The 21237-nt window shown below is 45.6% G+C and overlaps 1 protein-coding gene across 1 annotated transcript in view; it reads left to right on the top strand.

Moving 5' to 3' along the window:
• Positions 1-21237, top strand: part of COPS6 (COP9 signalosome subunit 6) — a 131638-nt gene that overhangs the window by 93128 nt on the left and 17273 nt on the right. The window contains exons 8-9 of the mRNA XM_069216789.1: positions 10640-10732; positions 11775-11875. Coding sequence (XP_069072890.1) covers positions 10640-10732; positions 11775-11875 — 194 coding nt within the window. The remainder of the gene's footprint in view (positions 1-10639; positions 10733-11774; positions 11876-21237) is intronic.

The following is a 21237-nucleotide window of genomic DNA, read 5'->3' as shown; positions in this document are numbered from 1 at the left end:
GAGGAAATAGGTGAGGTAATGAAACTTCTTCCAGAACAATATAAGAGAAGGATCGCACATCTGACAGAAGAGGGAAAGAATATGGCGAAAACCTGCCTAATTCAGCCCTTTATGCAGCGGACACCTCAAGTGTCTGATGGTACCCTTACGCAGGCACTCATGGCTGCAAATGTCAGGGTTTGAATCGGAAGTACAGGCCAACATTCTACGCACCCCATTTAATGTAGAACTGTTTAGGAGCAAAGTTGCTGATATTTTACATCAACTCCTAAAAAGACAATGAGACAGCAAAGTCAATGGGTACATTGCAGGTCAGAGGAGGTGGTAGAAGAGGGGCCATACCATTACAAAGACCTACAAGAAGAGGCAGCTTCCAGCCCGGGTCCTCCCACCAAATGTTTCAAGGGACCACTGTAACAGTAGCAGTTCCAACAGCAAGGACACAAGTCGTTTCGGGGAAGAGGTCAGCCTCAGACAGGAGGTACAACCTCCACCAGCAAATGACTCAAAGGAGAATTGCAACCTCTTGCAAACAACATCAGCAAGAGGTAACATAAAATATCACAACCTTTCACACAACACCAGTGGGAGGCAAAATAAAATAACTCCTCTAGGAGTGGAGGAAGATATTTTCAGACAAACTGACAGTAAACATCATAAAATTTAGAAATTGCATAGAATGGTTAGGGATACCTCCACCAAGGATACAAAAAAAAAGATACATTCAAAGGAATAAATCTCATGTCTACTCAAAGTGAAGGAATCGCTGGAAAAGAAATAAATAGAGAAAATCCCCAAAACAGATCATCAAGGGAACTGCTCAACGTATTTCCTAATACCGAAGGTAGACGGATCCCTTTGGCTAGTTCTAGATCTTAAGTTCATAAACAAGTTCATAAAAACAAAGAGATTCAAAATGACAACCTGACAGGAGGTTATCCTACAATTGCAAAAAGGGGATTTCATGACAATAGCTCTATAAGGTTGCTTACTTGCACACCCCAATGAATGCAGATGCAAAGCACTTAAAATACCGGGAATTTGTGGTTAAAAAAACTAACCCAAACTCTAGCACTGAACTGGTAGTGTTTTTTTGTTTGTTTAAGTCAGCTCCAAGGGACTTTACAAAGTGTCTAGCAGCAGTAGCAGTTCAGTTCAGAAGACAAGGGATACATGTTTACCCTTACCTAGACGACTGGTTAATAAGGGCAAACTCACACAAAAAGTGCCAAGGACATATACAACCGGTAATAAGGACACTATTCATATTGGGTTTCTCAATAAACCTAGAAAAATCATCACTAATACCATAACAAGAATAATTGTTTCTGGGAGCAAGGATCAATTAAATACAGGAGAAGCGCGAACATCCGGGGGACCGCTGCAGCAGCCAGCAAACAAGGGCAGGAGCCCTTTAAACACAGCCAACGCGCTCCCGCCCAGCGGGAAGCGCGAACATCCGGGGGACCGCGGCAGCAGCCAGCAAACAAGGGCAGGAGCCCTTTAAACACAGCCAACGCGCTCCCGCACACGGGACGCGCCCGGGCCTAGGGCGGGCCCGTCCTGCGTCCGGATGAGGCTGGGCTGGGCCTACTCTCTTTCATCTACTGTCTAAACATACCAAGTAAGTCTTAATTTATATAACGTACCGGCATCCCATAACTTTACAGTCTCCTTGGGGAAAGGAAAGCTGCTGATTCTCTAGACCCTCTGTCAGACCGTAAAAAGCAGAGGAAGCGTACTGTTAAACTGGTCACTAAGCCTAAAAAACCCTTCGAGGAGATAGATCTGCTGTTTGAAGAGGTTGAGGCGATATTAAACTGTTCACCCAATCACAATGGTACCTCCTTGGGAAAAAATGCCCTAGTCCCACCTGGGAAGATACAAGACTATTTTAAGAAAAGGACAAAGAATCAAGGTTTGGATCTAGGTTTGACCAATAATGGAACAACTTTACCAATAACGCACCTGCTACCTACCCCTCCCTCAAATGATATAATAAATACGACAAAGGTATTGGTGCACAGGTGCGGATCTCCCCATGCAGAAACAGAGGGTAACATCCTTAACCCTGTTATATCACCAAGTCCTGTGATCAAACTGATCTCGAACATACCTTGTAGAAACCGGTTTGAGGCCCTAGCTGAGGATGATGAAACTCCCAGAGTTCTTGACATAACTACAGATGACATTAACAATGAGGCAACATCTTGCACCCCAAAATCAGTACCCGTCTCCCTCTCAACGCATCCCGCCACTGATCCTAGTAATGTCCTTATACTTCAGAGAATAGAAGAAGTTAGGTCCCTGGTCTTACAACTGGCCAAATGCTTCCGGGAGAACTTAGACTATGGATGCAAGTGCAACTTTAGGGATGAAGGGCGAATATAGGCCACACAATGCCTGACCCAACACTATCAATCCGGCTTGCACAGGGGGGCCAGGCTACTGATCTTCAAAAGGAGAAGATACATCGGGCTGGCTCAGATGGGAACGCAATACACTCTGAACCCAACATTACACAGGCAAACCAGCATAGTAAAAGACCACTAGATGAGGGGAATACTATGAGAAATCATAGTGCTATTAACACACTCCCCCTAGGGCCCTCAAACTATCTGCCACTAAAGAGCTGTAAACAGATCGATAATCTCCCACTCAGGTGGTTTTATCCCATACCTAATGCCAGCGACCAACTCGCTCCCAAATCCTCTTCTGGTTGTTTTAGTGCCCCTTTATACCAGATGTCTCCTCACGATTCAGTTATATTGTTTAAACCTCAATGCCTCAAACTTGGAACAAATACTCTCCATTTAAAACAAGTGCCGAAATTGCCACCAGGTCTCAGTGAGGACCATGAGTCTAGGGTTAATAAAGTAATCCACTGGCTACGACACCAAAGAAATTGTCTATCAGTTATACGTTCGGATATCTGTAACACCAAGCGGTGGTGTCCTTCAGGGTCAATCCACGACGTAATTTCAATCGAGTTTTATGATAGATCCCTGGTAGAAAATCTTATTCTGTTCAATGACCGAACTCTCCATCTTATGGGAAAAAGAAGGGGTCACATCACCTTACAGACAACACTGGAGATGGAAGGTCAGCCACAAAATTCTGGTTACTTATGTAACAATGTAACTAGTAATCATCCAGGCATGTCGACTCTATCCGGTCTAATCCAGTATGACTGGCAATAGCCCAGGGATCAACTCTTGGGACTAGTTTAGCGGAACCCAGTCGGATGATTTCTGATGGACTTACTGACACAGAGTTGATCCCTGAGAGGCCCAACCTACAGCTACAAAGCCCAGTCTTTGAGGAAAAAGGCATATCAATTATGACATGGAATTTAGCTGGCCTTGGGAGGAAATTAGACGATACTGACTGGTGCTCGTACATCAATACCCAAGACATATGTCTTTTTCAAGAAACATGGGCTGAAGAGCCGATTACCCTAGACCAGTTTCTTTCCTTTAATGTGGCTGCTCAACCCTCCTCAAAACTGACGGGTCGAGCCAAAGGAGGAGTTTTGATGTTAATAAATAAAACTGTACAGTGCACATATAAGATTTTAAAATTCTATAGTCCAGATCTGATGGGGCTACAAATTACGTTTCAACAGAATTTTATCATAATTTTTGTTAATGTTTATGCTCGTTCGGTTTCGCGAGGGGTTGAGTCCCAAGTTCTAAAACAGCTTCTTGATTTTTTTAGACACCTTACAATCAACCTCCTACCTAATAATAGCCGGGGATGTAAATTGCACCTTTGAACCCTCTGTGATACTAACTGGTCTCACAGAGGATGAAGATCAAACATGGGGGATTGCACAGCTGACTAGTGACAATAATTGTATTAATTCTCGTGTAGCTATCCAACTGGCATCCCTTTGTCTGAAACATGGTCTCAGGGCATGTAATGGTCGCATGCCCTCTGACCTGGATACTGCACCCACTTTTAAACGTGGATCAATTACAAGCGTAATAGATTATTTTCTAGTAGATGTGAGACTGTGGCCCTTTCTGAATGACATGAAGGTGGATGCTAGAACCGAAAGCGACCATTATCCTCTGCTACTCTCTATGTCAGGTGACGTTTTTGGTAGGACCTTGAACAAACAAACTACCTTGGTCCCAATTCCTACCATGAACATCACATCTATGAAGGTCAGGTGGCCAAAGGTCCAGTCAAACCCTTATCTGCTACGCGAAATCTATCAGGCTTTTATAGATATTTTTGCTCCATATAATAACTATGATTCCAATGACATCCCCTTCTTATCCATACATGAAAATATGATCATAAGATTACAATGTATATTCTATAGGAAGGTTGGGACAAGACACCAAGGAGCTACTCATAGCTCATGGTTTGGCGAGTCCTGCCATACGGCCAAGAAAGCACTAAAAAGTGCCCTCTTGGAAGGAACCCATGGGGAATTATTAATAGCCAGACGTACTTACAAAGAATCCATTACCCAAGCAAAACAAATCTGGGAAGACACAACCTGGCAGGAATTGTTGAACGCTACCCAATCCAATAATAAATTGTTTTGGGAATTGTTAGGTAAGCGAGAGAAAGAGGGCAGGACTGGTGTGAGAAGCCACATACAGCCAGAAAAAATGGGTCGAGCATTTTTTGGGCTTATATAAAAAAATTGAGACCCCCACAATTCTAGTTACAGAGGAAGTAGGCCAAGACTTTCACTCTACTTTTGATGAGCATCATGGACCAGCCCCCCTTGTAGGGGGCTCAGAGGATAATAAGAGCCACATCTGCTTTACTATTAAAGAAACAGCCAATGCTATTAGCTCATTAAAACTGGGGAAAGCTCCAGGTCCAGACAACATTCCGGAGGATCTTTATTCGTCAGAACCAAAAGTCTGGACTTGGTACATTAATACACTCTCCAATAAAATTGCCGAAGGGGGGCAGATTCCCATGACATGGAAGGGTGCAGAAATTATCCCCATTCATAAAAAGGGTAACGTAAACCTCCCGACAAACTACAGACTAATCAGCTTAATTGATAACATCCAAAAAATATTTGCCAAGCAACTCCTAGGTAGATTAACTCATTGGGCTAAAGATAAGAACATTCTTTCCCCCCTTCAAGCTGGATTTCGACCAAGGACCAGTACAGTAGACCAGGTCTTTAGACTGGCCATTCTGTACTGGAAATATACAGCCCTGGCTAAACAACCATTATACATCGCTTTTGTTGATCTGAGATCAGCATTTGATCTAATCCCGAGAGAAAAATTGTGGGAGGTGCTACAAAAAAATAGGGACTTCAGTTAATCTAATCCAACTTTTGAAGCGGTTGCACGAGGACACATATGCGCAGGTGGGATGGGGGAACCTAGGCGAACTAACAGACAAAATCCCCATAAATAGGGGTGTTCGCCAGGGTTGTGTGTTGGCACCATTTTTATTCTCTATTTTTATCAATGAGGTTGTACAGGTTTTAATGACGTGGCAGAATGATGCCCCCACCCTATGCGCCCAAAAAATACCAATCCTTCTTTTCGCTGACGACTCTCTTCTTATTTCTAAATCTCCCATGGGCCTCCAAACTCTTATTAATAGATTTAACTCCTTTTGTCGAGATTACGGCCTAGAGCTGAACCATAAAAAGACCAAATTAATGGCGTTCCGCTCAGGAGCGCGGAAGAAATGTACTATCAATTTAGAAGGAAACCTCTTGGATAAGGTTTCTTCCATTGATTATTTGGGTGTAAGGCTTTCTGATAATCTGAACTCGGCAGAACAGATCAATAAAAGTGTGGGTCGCCTGCAACATGGTGCGGCATCAATCCTGCGTTTCTATAGGGGTACGACAGCAAAAACTGTCTCCCCAGCAATTAAGATCTACATTGCTAGAGCACAGGGTGCCGCCGCTTACGGAGCAGAGGTCTGGGGTCTTTCTGACTGTAACAGGCTCACTATAAGTGAGAACGATTTTGCGAGGTCCTTGTGTGCCTGTCCTCCTAGTACTCCATTGATACCACTGTTTTTAGACCTGGGTTTGAGACGCATAGCCGATCTAATCATTTTAAGACCTTTATTATATTGGATACGACTATGGATTAATCCTGAACTAGATGTTTACAAGACCTCACTCCACGACCTGTTAAAGTGCCCCAACTCAACCTCTATTCCTTGGATTAAACATGTATCCAGTTGGTTCAACAAGCTTGGCCTTAGCCACTTCTGGGAGGAACCCCTCAAACTAGAAAAGGCTCACTCCATTGTGCTGAAACGTACATATTGGTCTTATGTATGTAACGATTATATTACCTATAGAACTTGTGGCACTTTAACAAACCGCTTCACAGATTTTAAGTGGTACCCACAATTTGAACCATACTTAGACAATATTCCCGACATCCTCGGCAAAAGTTTATATGCCAGATTCCGTTTCGGGTCATTACCGTTGAAGGCATTGACGTGCAGATGGGGTGCAAAAGCAGATACAAGTACATGCCCAGTTTGCGGTGCAAAATCAGAAACGGTTGAACACTTCATGTTTTTTTGCCCTGCTTACTCCCTTCCTAGATCTAAGTGGATCCGCCACATTTGCCGCGAAATGGGGATAAAAGACTGTGCCTCTGCTTTGAGGATTTTAAAAAGTCACCATTCTACGGTTTTAATAATTGCTGTTAGTAAATATTTATTAGTAGCATGGCGAATACGTAATTCCATTGTAAGGACTGTGTTTTAATCCAGAGCCCCGCTTTTTACTCTTTTACTGTTATAAGAATTGTAGGAGGGGGGTTGAAATCATATGTGTATTATATGTTCTGAGAATTTTAATTGGACTACGTTCTTAGGAATCCATGCCTAATTTTATTATGTATTATTATTATTACTACTATTATTGGTTTTTTTTTTATTTTTTATTCTTACTATTATTGTATATTCGCTTTGATGATCGATTGATCGAATAAAGCATGTGTGTAAATAAAAAAATAATAAAAAAAGGGCAAACTCACACAAAAAGTGCCAAGGACATATACAACCGGTAATAAGGACACTATTCATATTGGGTTTCTCAATAAACCTAGAAAAATCATCACGAATACCATAACAAGAATAATTGTTTCTGGGAGCAAGGATCAATTAAATACAGGAGAAGGTATATCTCAGCTAGAAGAGAATTCAGTTACTGTTGCAAGAAACTCACATTTACCAGGAAGGGCAAGCTCTGACATTGAGGACAGTGGGGAAATTATTGGGGAAAATGGCATCATGCGTCCCTTTAAACCCATATGTAAGACGGCACACAAGACCAATTCAGGAATGGCTATGGAATCAATGTTCACATGGCAGAGTGAGTTGGGAGGATGTAGTGGTTGTCACATTAACAGTACAGCAGGAAATGTTGGGGTGGAGCAAATCGCACAAGGAAGAACAATTACACAACTAACTCCAACAGTAACCATTACAGCAGATGCCTCTCATTCGTGATGGGGAGCTTACATGAGCACGCTCAAAGTACGAGGAGTCTGGAAGAAACAGGGTACTGTAATACACTTCAATATCCTTGAACAAATGGATAATGGAACAACGCATGTGGGAACCACACATGCCTTAACGCGGGTGGAACAACAACTGCGTTGTTACCATGCATTCCTTTACCACGCATGCCTTTACAATGATTTTTCATTGTAAAACATGCCTAGTAAAGGCATGTGTGGGAACGGCATGCGTGGTTCTATCATGCTACCTGCCCTAAGGCCCAAAAGTAACCCACACCGAATACTTAAACTACCCCGGGCCCCTCCCCACCCGCCTTAAAAACAATACCACCCCCACCCACCCTAAGCCCTAAAACCTTCCTTGACCCCACCCACCTATCTTCCCTAAAAACAAAACCACCCTGAAACTGCCCCTAAAAACAAATCTACCCGAAACCCCAACCCACCCTGAGCCCTAAAACCTTCCCCGATTTCCCCCCCACCCCTAAACAAAAAATAGCCCAAACCCAGCCCCAGCACCACTTACCTGACTACGCCCTCTCCCGATGCACCCAAAAATAAAAACATCCCCCCCACCCTGCCCCTAAAAAGATACAAAAAAGCAAAGCCATCCATCTGCCACCACTAAAAACTACCCCAACCTTGCTTGACCCCCCCCCCCCCCACCCTAAGCCCTACCCTTAAAAACAAAAAATCCCAAATACTCCGCCCCTTAAAAAAAAAAAAAAAGCCCAATACCCTCACCCGAAGCCCTTCATCCACACCTCAAAACTAGCCCCACTTGCCTGACTGCATCCTCTCCCGATCCATTCTGCCCTTTTCTCTGTCTTAACCATGCATAAGCGTAGTTCAGCACATGCGTGGTTAAGGCAGAGAAAAAGCCATGCGTTGTTCAGGCAAGCGTGCTAACACTTGCGTGGGAAACATCTGTGTTGTTCCCAACCAGTTGTTCAGGATGTTTCCCTTCTGGAACCAAAGATGGTCTTCTAGGCTTAAAAGTATTTCACAAAAAGTTGTTCGGAAAATCAGTTTAGATTCAAACAGACAATGCAACAGCAATGTTATAGATCAAAAAGCAAGAGGCGACTTGATCCTTTACTAGCCCAGAAAATTTGGAAATGGGCAATTTAGAGATCAACAGAAATTACAGCAGTTCATCTACCTGGCAGACAGCTTGAGCAGACAAGCAACGTGCTCCCATGAATGGGAGATCAATCAGAAGATGATCAACCAGGGCTTCAGAAATTGGGGAACACCAAAGATAGACCTATTTGCAACTCCAGAGAAATTAAAATGCCAAAACTTTGCGTACAGACAACGATTTTGCCAAATCATTAGGGAATACCCTGTTAATAAATTGGTCCTGGACATTTACATATGCTCCCCACTCCCAATACCACTGTTACACAAGGTGATAAATGCTGGAGAAGAAAGATGACCCTAGTTCTAGTGGCACCACAATGGGCAAGACAGGCATGGTTTTCAGAAGTCCTAGAAATGGCTCTGGGGAACATTCTAAACTTACCAGCACAACCCGACTTATCAATGAAATGAGGAAGGTTACTACACTTAGAACTGTAGTCTTTAAGCCTGGCAGCCTGACTCCTGAATAATTAGAGCTCAGTCATTTAAAACTACTGGAAAACACAATGTTGGACCTCAGAGAGGCATGAAGGCCAACTTCAAGGACATATTACATTGCCAAATGGAAACTATACTCCTTATGATGTCTAAAGACTGGTCTATTAAAGAAAAAACAAAGGAAACAAGAGTGTTATAGTACCTAACACACCTGCTAGGATGCAAGGTAGCATATTCATCTTTAAAGGTACACTTAGCAGCAATAGTGGACTATGCAAGAAGATACAGGAAGAAATGTTCACAGCACCAGTAGTCAAAAGATTTTTAGAAGGGGCTAAAAGAATAGCACCAGCAAGAAAAGTACATGCACCCACATGAAACCTGAATGTGGTAGTAACTCAATGTGATGCAAACACCTTTTGAGCCTCTAAATAAAGCCACACTTTCACATGATCACATTGAAAACTGCATTTCTTGTACCATACCATCAACTTCGCAGAGTGAGTGAAATACAAGCACTCGCAATCCAAGAACCATGCTTACAAATTCACAAGGACAGAAGTCATGAGGACAGATCCAGTTTCTACCCAAGATAGTGTCTCATTTCCTCATAAATCAGACTAAAAACTATACAAATACCAAGCAGAAACAAGCAGAGAACACTACATACGCCAGACACAAGGCAAGCAATAATGTACTACATTGAAAAGACAAACAGGAAGGCAAGTCAGCTATTTGTCTTTTGCAGACAATAAAATGGGGAAGGCAGTGAAAAAATGGACCATTGCAAGATGGATCACACAAACCATCCAAATATGTCAAATGAGCTGTGGTAGAACTGAATTCAACCCCAAATGCACACTCAACAAGGAAGAAAGGAGCAACGATTGCCTTTCTAGCAAACACTTTGTTACAATATATGTATGGCAGCAACATGGTCTTCACTACACAGGTTTACGAAACACCACTGTTTCGACATTCAAATGAACAAAGAAGCACAAGTTGGACAAAAGGTACTAAAACATCCGTTTACAAATTTAAACCAATCTTCAACCCAAACACTGCAAAAATAAGAAACTGCTACAAAATCAATGCACAGTATGTGAATCCACAAAAGATTCATACTACAAAACAAAAAGATTCTTACCTAAGAGAGTAGTTTTGCAGCTTGAAGAATTTTCTGGATACACAAGCGACCCATCCACCTACACCAGGAAGATGGGAGAAAGGAAAAAGAAGAAAGGGCACAAAAAAACAAATCTGGATGGCGACCAAAGGTGGCTGCTTCCAGAGGAGGAGACACAATGTCACAGGAAGCACTAAATAGGCAAATCCGTTGACGCCCAACAGCAGCAAAAACAAAGAAAGGACTCAAGACAAATTCTAGACCGGACCCCTAGATAGCAGACTGAAGCACGCAAATCCAGCGAATTCTTCAAGCTGCAAAACTTCACCTACAAATAAACTATTTGATACAGCTCTCTTCACTTGCTGTACATTGTAAGTATTCTCAAATCCCCTATTCTCCCTTCCTCTTTGTACTCACAGCTTTTTTCCATCCCCATCTCTTCTAGTGGCAGAGCACCTAATCGCCCAGCACAGTGCAATCAAGATGCTCCACAGCCGCGTGAAGCTCATCCTGGAGTATGTGAAGGCCTCGGAAGCAGGTATGTCTGCCCCACCACAAAGCCTTCACTCTTTCTTCGTTACGGGCTGAACGTAGACTGCAAAGCACAGATTTCCCTGTAAACATTGATACCACCTTTCCTGTAGCATCTCCCAACATGGTTGAGGCGTTCTCTTCCTTAACCATTTGTATCTTACCATAGGCCTTGTCCAGTGACGTAACAGCATGAAATAGATGGTAAAACTACTTTAAACTATGTAGCTAACCACTGTGCTATAAAGCCTACCTGGCATGATAGTGCATTTTTACAGTCGTGCTATGCTAGTCTTCGCAGCCAGAGATTCTTCTAATGACTGCAGCAACATTCAAAACCACTGTTTATGTCCAACTACTGTTAGCACACACAGTTTTTTCCCCATCGGTCTACACAGAAGAAGATCATATCAGGAGCCAGTTAGACGTGTATGTTGATTTTAAGGGGAAAGGAAGGTTGATGAACTTAGTTATCTTTCTTTCCATAGAATGTGGAGGCATATCAGTAAGATTTGCTTATGTACCGACAAAGAAAAATCAGTGCATTATTCTGCAGCAAGCTTCAAACTACTTTAACATTGCTAGACGATCCACCCAGTCACGGACAGTCTGACGAGAAGGGTGGTTAGTAACCTCTGGTTTTATCCATTATCGACTACCCTCTACCTATTGGAACTGTTCTCTGTTATTAGATCATGCTGACCAACTGACTATTCAATATAGCATTTGGCTGCTGCAGCTCTTTGGTTCATTTGGAGAACCTGGGCAGCCCAAGGTTTTCCCGTGTTCAGGCACAATGTTTTATTTTGTATTTTATAACTGGGCTTCACTCTACAGTTTACTTTCTATTTGCTTTTTGGTTAAAATGGTCACTTACCTGTAATTGTGTTTGATTCACTCTGTGTGAAATTAAGTGGTTATAGAAGTGTAAGTAGCAGGTAATTTCACATATTTCATCTAGTTCTCATGTCATAGGTTGTTGTTGTCTCTGCCGGTCTCCATTTTTCCCTGCCCTCCGCCTAATGTGGTGTTTTTCCGTCTGCTGTCAGGTGAAGTGCCTTTTAACCATGAGATTCTTCGGGAGGCCTATGCCCTCTGTCACTGCCTTCCTGTGCTGAGCACTGACAAATTCAAGACTGACTTCTACGATGTAAGTATACTCTTATTCACTACAATGGCCTTAGGTTGACTTTGCAGGCTGAACCAGGGCCCTTTTGTGGTCACATAGCTTTAAAGTGACTTAGAAGAACTTTCAGGGGAAAAAGGGGCCTAGAAATGTCTTCTGCACGTTTAAATAGTGTGGAAGGATTGCTTAAACAGATTTGTTAATTAATGCAATACTAAATGGACAAAGGTGTCGCTAGAGTGGGACTGGCTGGGGACCATGACTCAGCTACATTCCGCTTGGCCCCTCTTTGTGCCCCAAGCACTAGGTCCAGTAGCAAAGCAAATTATAATTTCAAAGAAATCATGATACAAGTTGTTTAACTAAGCCTGCAGACGGAGGGAGGGCTGTAAGTGAAGAAACAGAAAACACAAGATATAAAGAAAAAGGACACAGACACATTTTGATGTGTACGCGCAGACACTGCTTCTGTTACCTTTGTGTGCCACACACCCCCTTTCAAATTATTTCTACAGACACCACTGTGAATACTTGCCAGTCTTATCAGGTTATAATCAAAATGATCTCTACTACTGTGTGTTTCTTCTGCAGAAGTTCTCGGATTCTGCATAAGGCAGAATCAAATGTTTTCCAAACAATAGTGAAAGAGGTTCTTTGGAGCTGCGGGTGACCCAAATATGGACATTCGTAGCTGCAAAAGACTCCTTTGCCTTTGTCCTACTTGATTTTGCTTTACAGTTTGTAGGAAAATGACCCTTTTTCACATGGTTACCCACACTTTTTGCCTGGTATTCAATGCGATTTTGACTGAAAGTGCACTGGTTCATGCAAATCGGTCCCCAGTGCCAAATCTTTCCCTAAAACTGTGCAGTTGTTACCTAGTGGTAAACCTTTGGCTCCACTTTAAGTCCCTAGAAAATGGTATGTCAAGTACCTAGGGCCTGGGTACTAAAGAAGGCCCACAAGGGCTGCAGCATGTATTGTGCCACCCTCAGGGACCCCTCACCTGGCACATGCAGACTGCAACTAAAAGTGAAAAACACAACATGCCACGACCCCAACACTGCATGCGATATATGCAAGTCACCCCTACAGCAGGCCTTACAGCCCTAAGGCAGGGTGCATTATATTACATGAGACCATATCTGCACGAGCAGATATACCCCTGCTATGTCTTTGTCGATTCTTAAACATAATGAGTGAACAGGGAAGCCATTTTAAATATATGTGCTGGACACTGATCTGTACAATTCCCCCATCTACATAGTGGCTTCACTGAAGATTCGGATGTTTGGTATCAAGCATCTCATATTAATAAACCCTCACGATACCAGTGATGGATTTATTAATACATGTACCGAGTGGGCATCTTAGAGGTGCTCCCTGGAAAAACCTACAGTTTACCCGTGTGCTGGCTGACTAGTTCGAACTAGCCTGCAAACAACAAGACACACTTCTGACCCCGAAGTGTGAGCGCCTTTGCTCTCGGGTAGACTGAAACAAACCCTCATCTGGCAGGTGGGTCGGCACACCCTTCCCAAAAGGATGATCTGCATTCCAAGACACCAGGCTTCAAAGAAGCCCACCACCCTTGATATGCGGATCTGGCTTCGCTCAAAGAAGAGATGATGACCCCCTGCCCCAGGGCCTATTTGGCACCTGGACAGGCAGGAAATTTCGTGCTGACCTGAACGACACTCCAGAGACGAAGAAGGCAAGAACTGAAGACCAGTGACTGACTTAGCTCCAAGCCTGCCTGCCGACTTCGACAATTGCGAGAAAGCTGCCTTGTCCTCCAGTCAAAAGCCCAGGAAGACTTCCAGCCTTCAACCCAGCACAAGGAACTCCTGGGGAGCTGCTTCTCTGCACTTTTGCAAGCACCCATGGAAAACTGAAGAGGGCTCTGGACCGCCAAAACCAGATGCCGGACAGTACCACTAAACCCATGCCCCCCTAGCCTGAGTTGAAGTGGGCCAATGGTGTCAACGTGGTCCCCAGCCTCTCCAGAGGCAAAGTCCATTGTGGGTCTCCCCACTGCAACCTTCACATAGATGCCTGCAATCTTATTGTGCAGGCCCCCATCAACCGTGACTGCCTCCGGTGACTGCAACTTGACGGTCCACTGCACCTCTGCACCCGGACACCCCCGACCGAGGAGAAGAGGACCACTGTTCTCCCTGCATTCTCCAAGCTTGAGACTTGAGCGAACTTGTTGGTTCAGCCAGACTGGTCCCCCAGCCTATGCATGCACCCTGTTGCTATGGCCCCCCTCCACCTTAACTGCCACCAGTGACGGAAACCCCCAACTGTCCAATAACCCTCTGCACCTGGATGCCCAGACTGAGGAGAGGAGGACCACTGGGGTCCCTATGTCCCCGAGCATCTCAAGAATTGAGGTCACTTGGTGGTTCTCCCTGACTGGATCCCAAGTCCTAATCTGCAGCCTCTTTTCAACTAGACCGATCCCCATTGACTAAAAGTGGTCACCCAATGCTGTACTGCATCACTGCACCTGACCGCCCCAGTGCCACCCGATGTGACCAGTTGGTGTGGTCTTGGACCTTGCCCCATACCTACTTTAAGTCAAGGAGATTGGCCTCGTAAGTCACTGTACTCTGTATGCAGTATTTGTTTTTAATAGGGTAACATTGCAGCTTTCAAGAATTGCACTGTCAACTTTTCTAAACTAAAGATTTTTCTTGCAAATGTATTTACCTGATCACATTGGTTCTGGTGGCAAATTATATATAAAGATAATTGTTTTTATTGTAAATTGGTATGGATCTCCTTATTGAGTCTTGTCTCATTTATTGAATGTGTGTATTTGCAAATGTCTAACACTCCTCTCTGATAAGCCTAAGGCTCCTCGACCAGACTACCCACTAAAGCGAGCACCTTGGGATTGCTAGAGCAAGCACCTGTCCACTAGTAAGGGAACCCTTGGACTCACTGCACGGTATATCTCATTTTGATATACCATATAAAGAGCCAGATTATTACACAGATCACCAAAAAACCTGAACAGATTGACTACACTGGCTGACTAGGGCACCTATATGGGGGAACCCATTTCTGTTATTAATATCTGCAACCATCAAGGTGGAGCTAGTGGTGCCTCAACCTGCACGCCTTCTCGATATTCATAGGTTTTCATGGCGCCACACTCTTTTTCTTGTTTTCAAAAATTAACCTGAAACATCTGAAATACCTCATCAGAGTTTATAACCTCCACTACCAAATGTAAACTGGCAATGCTCCACTCTGATAACTGAATAAAAGAGGAGAGGACATAGCAACGACAACCGTAGAGCCAACCGGTTGGGAGCTTGATGCATAGATGATGTCCCACCTCCATGGTTAAGTACATCACAAGTCCCTAAAACTGGAATTCCATTAACTTTGTTCATACAAACGAGTACCTTATTATGGGGTCTTGTAGATTACTTTTCAATGCCCCATGTGAGACCTTATGGTATATTTTTTTAACTTCTTTTTACAAGTGAACTTTGTGTTTTTAGGCCCTTGTTGCTTTTGTACAGAGGAGTCCTTCGACCAGTCACATTGCCTTGGTCTTTCTTTTCTCTGTCTTGTGCGCCTTTGGTTAAGAGATTACTCCATGTGGCCTGGACACATCTTTTCCACTTAAGATTTTCTTATGCAAATTCTGTTAGCCCAACTGGTAAAAATTAATTGGAACTTGTAAAACTCCAGGAGTTTTCCAATGCACTAGGTCAAAACTTAGGGCTGAGAAAGGTCTTCTGGAGCCATTTTGAAATCATGCCCTTGACCTACTGAAGTGCTTTTTCCTTACCAACTGATTCATTTCTACACAACTCCTCACCCGCTTGTGGTAGAGAGAACGTCTCCCCTTCCAGCCCTCTCTGCTCTTTTTGTGCTGCTCCACCTCACCTCCCAGAATCAAACACTACCCCCCTTCTATTCCTCTCCCCCGTACCTTTCAGTTCCTGAACTGCTTACCATCCTGTACTGCTCATGTTATGCACCCTTCTGTCTTTTCCTTTCACTGGAACACTTTTGTTTACTCTGAAATGTCATTCATTGCTAAAAATGAGTGTGAGTAATTCTGGGAGGACATTCTAGAAGATCAGGAGGCTGCCTTCACCTAGGGGCGTATTCCAGATGTAGAAGACCTGAAGCAGAAGCACCCTTTGAGGTGCCCAGGTGGTAATACCCCCCCTCCTAGCGGTGAAGTTCCCGCAGGTTGGTGAAAAGTCCAGCTGCAGGGTCTAGGAGCTGCAGAAGATCCTTAGTGTCAACTATGAGCTATCCCACATCAGTCGCCGGATTGCAAGAGGGTCAGTGACCAGCGACGCCACCAACAAGCACTGGCCAATGCAAGCAGGAGCTGAAGATGTATTTGCAAGTTATTGGGGACCAGCAAGGTCCGGGGGAGTCAGGGCTGGCCCCCAGCACACAAGGAGGCCAGCAGAAGTCATTGGAGCCCCCATGAGTGACCCACAGGTGATGGACACAAGGAGGCCTCAGCAGGACAACAAACAGAAGTCCCACATCGCAGGAGTTGCAGAATGGAGATCGCTCTTCTGATTGCAGAGTGCTGGAGGCTGTGGCTTCTCGGTGCTCGAACTTCTCTTGGAGGAAGAGTCAACAAGCCTTGGCAAGAGCAACAGTGCCAGTGGCTGCAGCAGGTGCCCACCGTCCGCCAGGTGGATTAGGAGACGGGGGGCCCAACAAAGACCACAGAACCACCACCTGTGTGCAGATCCTTAATGTTGTCCATGTGACAGCAGGATCCACCAGCCGGTTGTCGTTGCCTTGAGGTGCCTGCAGGTGCAGGGGAGTGACTCCTTCACTCCAAGGAAGATTCCCTGTGCTTCCAGATGCAAAGAGTCCTTGTGACCCTAGAGGATGCACAGCCTTGGATGTTGCAGAATTCTTGCAGGATCCAGAGAAATAATGTTGCATTTTGAGCCTTCCCACCAAAAGCAGACTTTTTTTGGTTCCAGAGCAGACCAGCAGTGGTTCCAGAGGCCAGGAGCTGAAGAAGTCAGGCATGAGTTCCTTGTAGAGTCTTGCTCGATGAATCTGAGAACCCACCCCCGGGGGAGCCCTTAAGTAACCCTAAAAGGGGGTTGGTCACTCTCTGAAGTGACCCACCTTTCAGAGGTGGTCAGGGACGTCATCTACCTGGCCTAACCAGTCAGATACTCCCAGAGGCCTCTGTTTCCAAGATGGCATTCAACCCGCCATGTGGCAGAGCTCTGTGCACCTCCTAGGGTAGGAACTGGACCGGTGGGTGGTCACTCACCTGTCTTATGTGCAGTTTCACACGAGTGGGAAACAGGGGTTCCTGAACTGGTGCAAACCGGATTATGCAAGGAGGGCACCAAATGTCCTCTTCAAAGCAGTCTGGCGCTCAGAGGCCACCCCACCCCTTACACACCTAATACACAGGGGGGAGGTGGTCCCACCTCTCCCTTGCAGGAAATCCTTTGTGTCTAGGGTCGGCAGCAGCATGGGCTGGCAGCCAGACCCCATAAGGGTGCACAGGCAGAACTGGGGATCCTCTAAGGAACCCCCAGAATACAGGGAATCCCACAACTAGCACTGTAATCTGTGCAGTTGCACAATTCCAACATGTTTGATACCAAACATGCCTAGGTACAGAGAAGCCATTAAGTAGTTGGACCACTCTTATTGACCAGTGTCCACCACATACCTTAAAAGCCCAGGGAATGGAGTCTGGGTTTGTAGGGGTACCCTACTCATGCAAGGGTACCCTCACACTTGGGGACATGTACCCTGCCCTTGGGATAAAGGGCCTACCAGAGGAGTGACTTGGTGTCTAAGTGCAGTGACCAAGATATAAGGTAAGCCTTATATCTGTGGTAAAAGGGGGAATGCACCATTTAAAGTAGGCTACATTGGCAGGCCTGCAGGCAGTTTCAATGAGCTCCCATGGGTGGCACAATACATGCTGCAGCCCATGGGAGATCCCTGGTGTACAAATGACATGGGTATCCAAGTACCATATAATAAGGACTTACATGGGTGCACCAGGATACCAACTGTGGATATAAAAGTACAATTTTACCAAATTTTGGGGGGAGAGCACTGGCACTGGGGTCCTGGTTAGCAAGATCCCAGTGCACTACAGTCCAAAACATTCTAACACCAGGCAAAAAAGTAGGGGGCACTACAACCAGAGCCCAGCTTACTGCATCCAGCACAGAGTCTCCTGTCAACAGGACTTTCCCCCCCTTTTCCCAGGGTGCCTCCCCTTCTGTACCCCCGGAGAGGGAATCCGGAGGCTGGACCAACTTGGGAAGATCATGTTTTCTTTCTCCAGCCTGGCATTGCGGTCCGTGCACACCGCATGCCTTTTAGGCTGTTACTCTCATATGCTGTGCGATACGGTTGTGTAAGTGCTGTCAGAGGTCCCGGAGGAGACCCCGGCTATACTGTCCCAAGCTGTTGCTGATAGGAGAGACAATGCAAAGTTCACAATCAGATGTAGATTGGACACGACCGGCTCACTGGGCAGAGCGATTGCATCGACTGTGGCCCTTAGGCGCCAAACCTGGTTGAGGACATATGGCTTTTCGAGACATGCCCTTTGATGGCACCCGTCTCTTTGGAGACCAAGCAGACTCGGTGCTCAAGCGCTTCAAGGATTCTCGTGCTACGGCCAGATCCTTGGGCCTTGCAGCTGTCCCTTGCCCTCAGTCTGTTTTATGCCCCATTCATGGCTACAGAAAGGGCATCCCACCATAGCCGTTCCCCTCTAGCTACCATGCCGCACATGCTGCTAAGCCTCTGTGTGGCCATGGACTTGGGTTCAGCTGTCCTTATGGATCAGGGAGCCAATGGTCCGGCCAGTCCATCCTCCTACCCCATCCAAACCATCCACCTTCTCTGCAACTGCCGCCAAATCTTCCTAGTCTGATGGTTCGCCATCACCTGCTCCTCTGGCAGTCCTTCACGTCAGACAGGTGGGTTTGCAGATAGTCCGACGGGGCTACTCCCCCCTCCCTTTCGAGACTACCCCTCCATCCTTTCCATCCTCCTACAATTGGATGACAAAGGATCACTTGGCACTTCTCCGCGAGGAGGGGACTGCTCTCTTGGCCAAGAGAGCCATAGAGATGGCCCTGTGCCATAAGTGGGTCATGGTTGTCATTCCCGTTACTTTCTGGTACCCAAGAAGAAGGGCCTCTGCCCTATGCTAGACCTTCAGTTCCTCAAAAAGAAGTTCAAAATGCTCATTCTGGCTCAGGTTTTGTCTGCCCTGGACCCAGAAAACTGGATGGTAGTGTTGGACTTGCAGGATGCTTATTTCCACATTCCCGTCCTGCCTGCCCATAGATGTTACTTGCGGTTCACTGTAAGCCATGAGCACTTTCAGTTCACTGTGCTCCCCTTTGGCCTTATTAGTTCCCCTCAAGTGTTCACTAACGTGATGGCTGTGATCACAGCTCATCTGCATAAATTAAGGGTCTCGGCCCTCCCCCATCTTGAAAGTGGGCTCGCCCCAGGCTATAGGATCCCACCTCCAGACGTTGGCGGCCCTCGTGCCTTTGCTGGGGTTCACTATAAACGAGCTGAAGGTCACACCTGACTCCCTCTCAGATGCTTCTTTCCATCAGAGCTGTTCTGGGCACAGTGCAGTTTAGGGCTTATTTTACCAAGTGGCGAATCCAGGATATTCAGGTTATGATACAGATGTTTCAGCTTCTATCCTGGATTTCATTGAAAATGACTGGTGACAAATGCCAGATGGCATATGCAGGCTCTGTAGTGGGACCTGAAGTTTCAGTGGGCACAGCATCAGGATACTCTCTTGGGAGTGCTCCAGATCTCGGAGGGAGCTGCGTGAGATCTGCAGTGGTGGCTAACAAACCGCAATTGGGTCAGAGACAGATTCTTGACCCAACCAGATCTGACGGTAATGACAGATGCGTCACTCCCAGGATGGGGCAGTCACCTCTGAAAGGCGTCTGGTCTCCTGTGAAGTCCGGACTCCACATCAACCTGTGAAAGCTTCGGCCGATCAGACTAGCAATGAAATCATTTCTTCCCACTCTCAAGGGGAAGGTAGTGCAGGTGTTCACCACCTGGTCCTGCAACAAGCAGGGCAGAGTAAGGTTGTGTATTCTGTCAAAAAGCTTCTGCGCCTCTGGCCGTGGCTGGAACAGTAAGGTAAATCCCTCGTGGTTCAACATCTGACACGCTCTCTGAACGTCAGTGCCAATTAACTCACCTGACAATGCTTAGTCGATCACAAATGATGTCTCCATCCAGAGGAGGCACAAGGCCTCTTTCAGCAGTAGGGGAACCTTGGTTAGACCTGATTGCCTCTGCAGAGAACACGCAATGTCAGCAGAATTGCGCGTTGGAGTTGTCAAGGCGACTCTAACACGCAATGTCAGCAGAATTGCGCGTTGGAGTTGTCAAGGCAACTCTTGCTCAGCAGCGCTTTTCGTTGCAAGTGGAGCTCAGGTCTCCTATACGCCTTTCTGCCCATACCACTTCTGCTCAGTTCTCAAGAAGACCAAGAACGACAGGGCCCAAGTAATCCTTGTGGTTCTGGACAGGGCACAAAGAGTTGTTTCCGAGCTATTGAGCATGACCATCAAGCCTCCTATCCGACTAATCCTTCAGGAGGATCTTCTGCTGCAACAGCAGGAGTGGGTTCTCCACCCAAATCTGTCCAGTCTCCACCTTCTTGCATGGAGAATGATCGGCAGCAGTTGACAGCTTTTGACCTTCTGCCCGAAGTCTAACATTTTCTTGGCAGCCAGGCATCCCTTGATCAAAACAGTATATCCCTGCTATTAGAAGAAATTTGTGGCATGATGCACAGACAAGCCCGTTGACACCCCCGCACCTCCTTTGCCCCTCTTTCTGAGGTTCTATTGTTTATACTTTTGTTGGCCCAACAGGGCTCTGCTTTGGTCAGCCTCAAAGGTTGTCTGTAATCTATGTGTTCTTATGGCTGCCTGATCCGCCGTCTTTCTTTAATTCTCCTATCGTACATAGTTTCCTTAAAGGCCTTAGTTATTTGCTTCCTCCGTCCCCATTCATTATGCCCCAACGGGACTTGAATTTGGTTCTGACATTTCTGATGTACGCTCCTTTCAAGCCTCTCCAGAATTGTCCTCTCAGGCTTCTCACTTTGAAAACAGCCTTCCACGTGGCCATTACATCTGCCCATAGGGTGAGTGAGCTGCAGACATTGTCATCTAAGCCTCCCTACCTTTCCATTTATCCTGACAGTGGTGCTTTGCACTACGGCCTTCTTTCTATGTAAGGTGGTCACGCCCGTCCTTGTAGGCCAATCCATCACCTTGCCTACTTTTTATGCACCACACATCCTTCTAAAGAAGAGGACGCTCCACTGCCTGGAC

The sequence above is a fragment of the Pleurodeles waltl genome, chromosome 12 (assembly GCF_031143425.1).
Source record: "Pleurodeles waltl isolate 20211129_DDA chromosome 12, aPleWal1.hap1.20221129, whole genome shotgun sequence".
NCBI classification, from domain to species: domain Eukaryota; kingdom Metazoa; phylum Chordata; class Amphibia; order Caudata; family Salamandridae; genus Pleurodeles; species Pleurodeles waltl.
The sequence above is the reverse complement of the archived record's forward strand: the minus strand, read 5'-3'. Positions and strand labels throughout refer to the sequence as shown.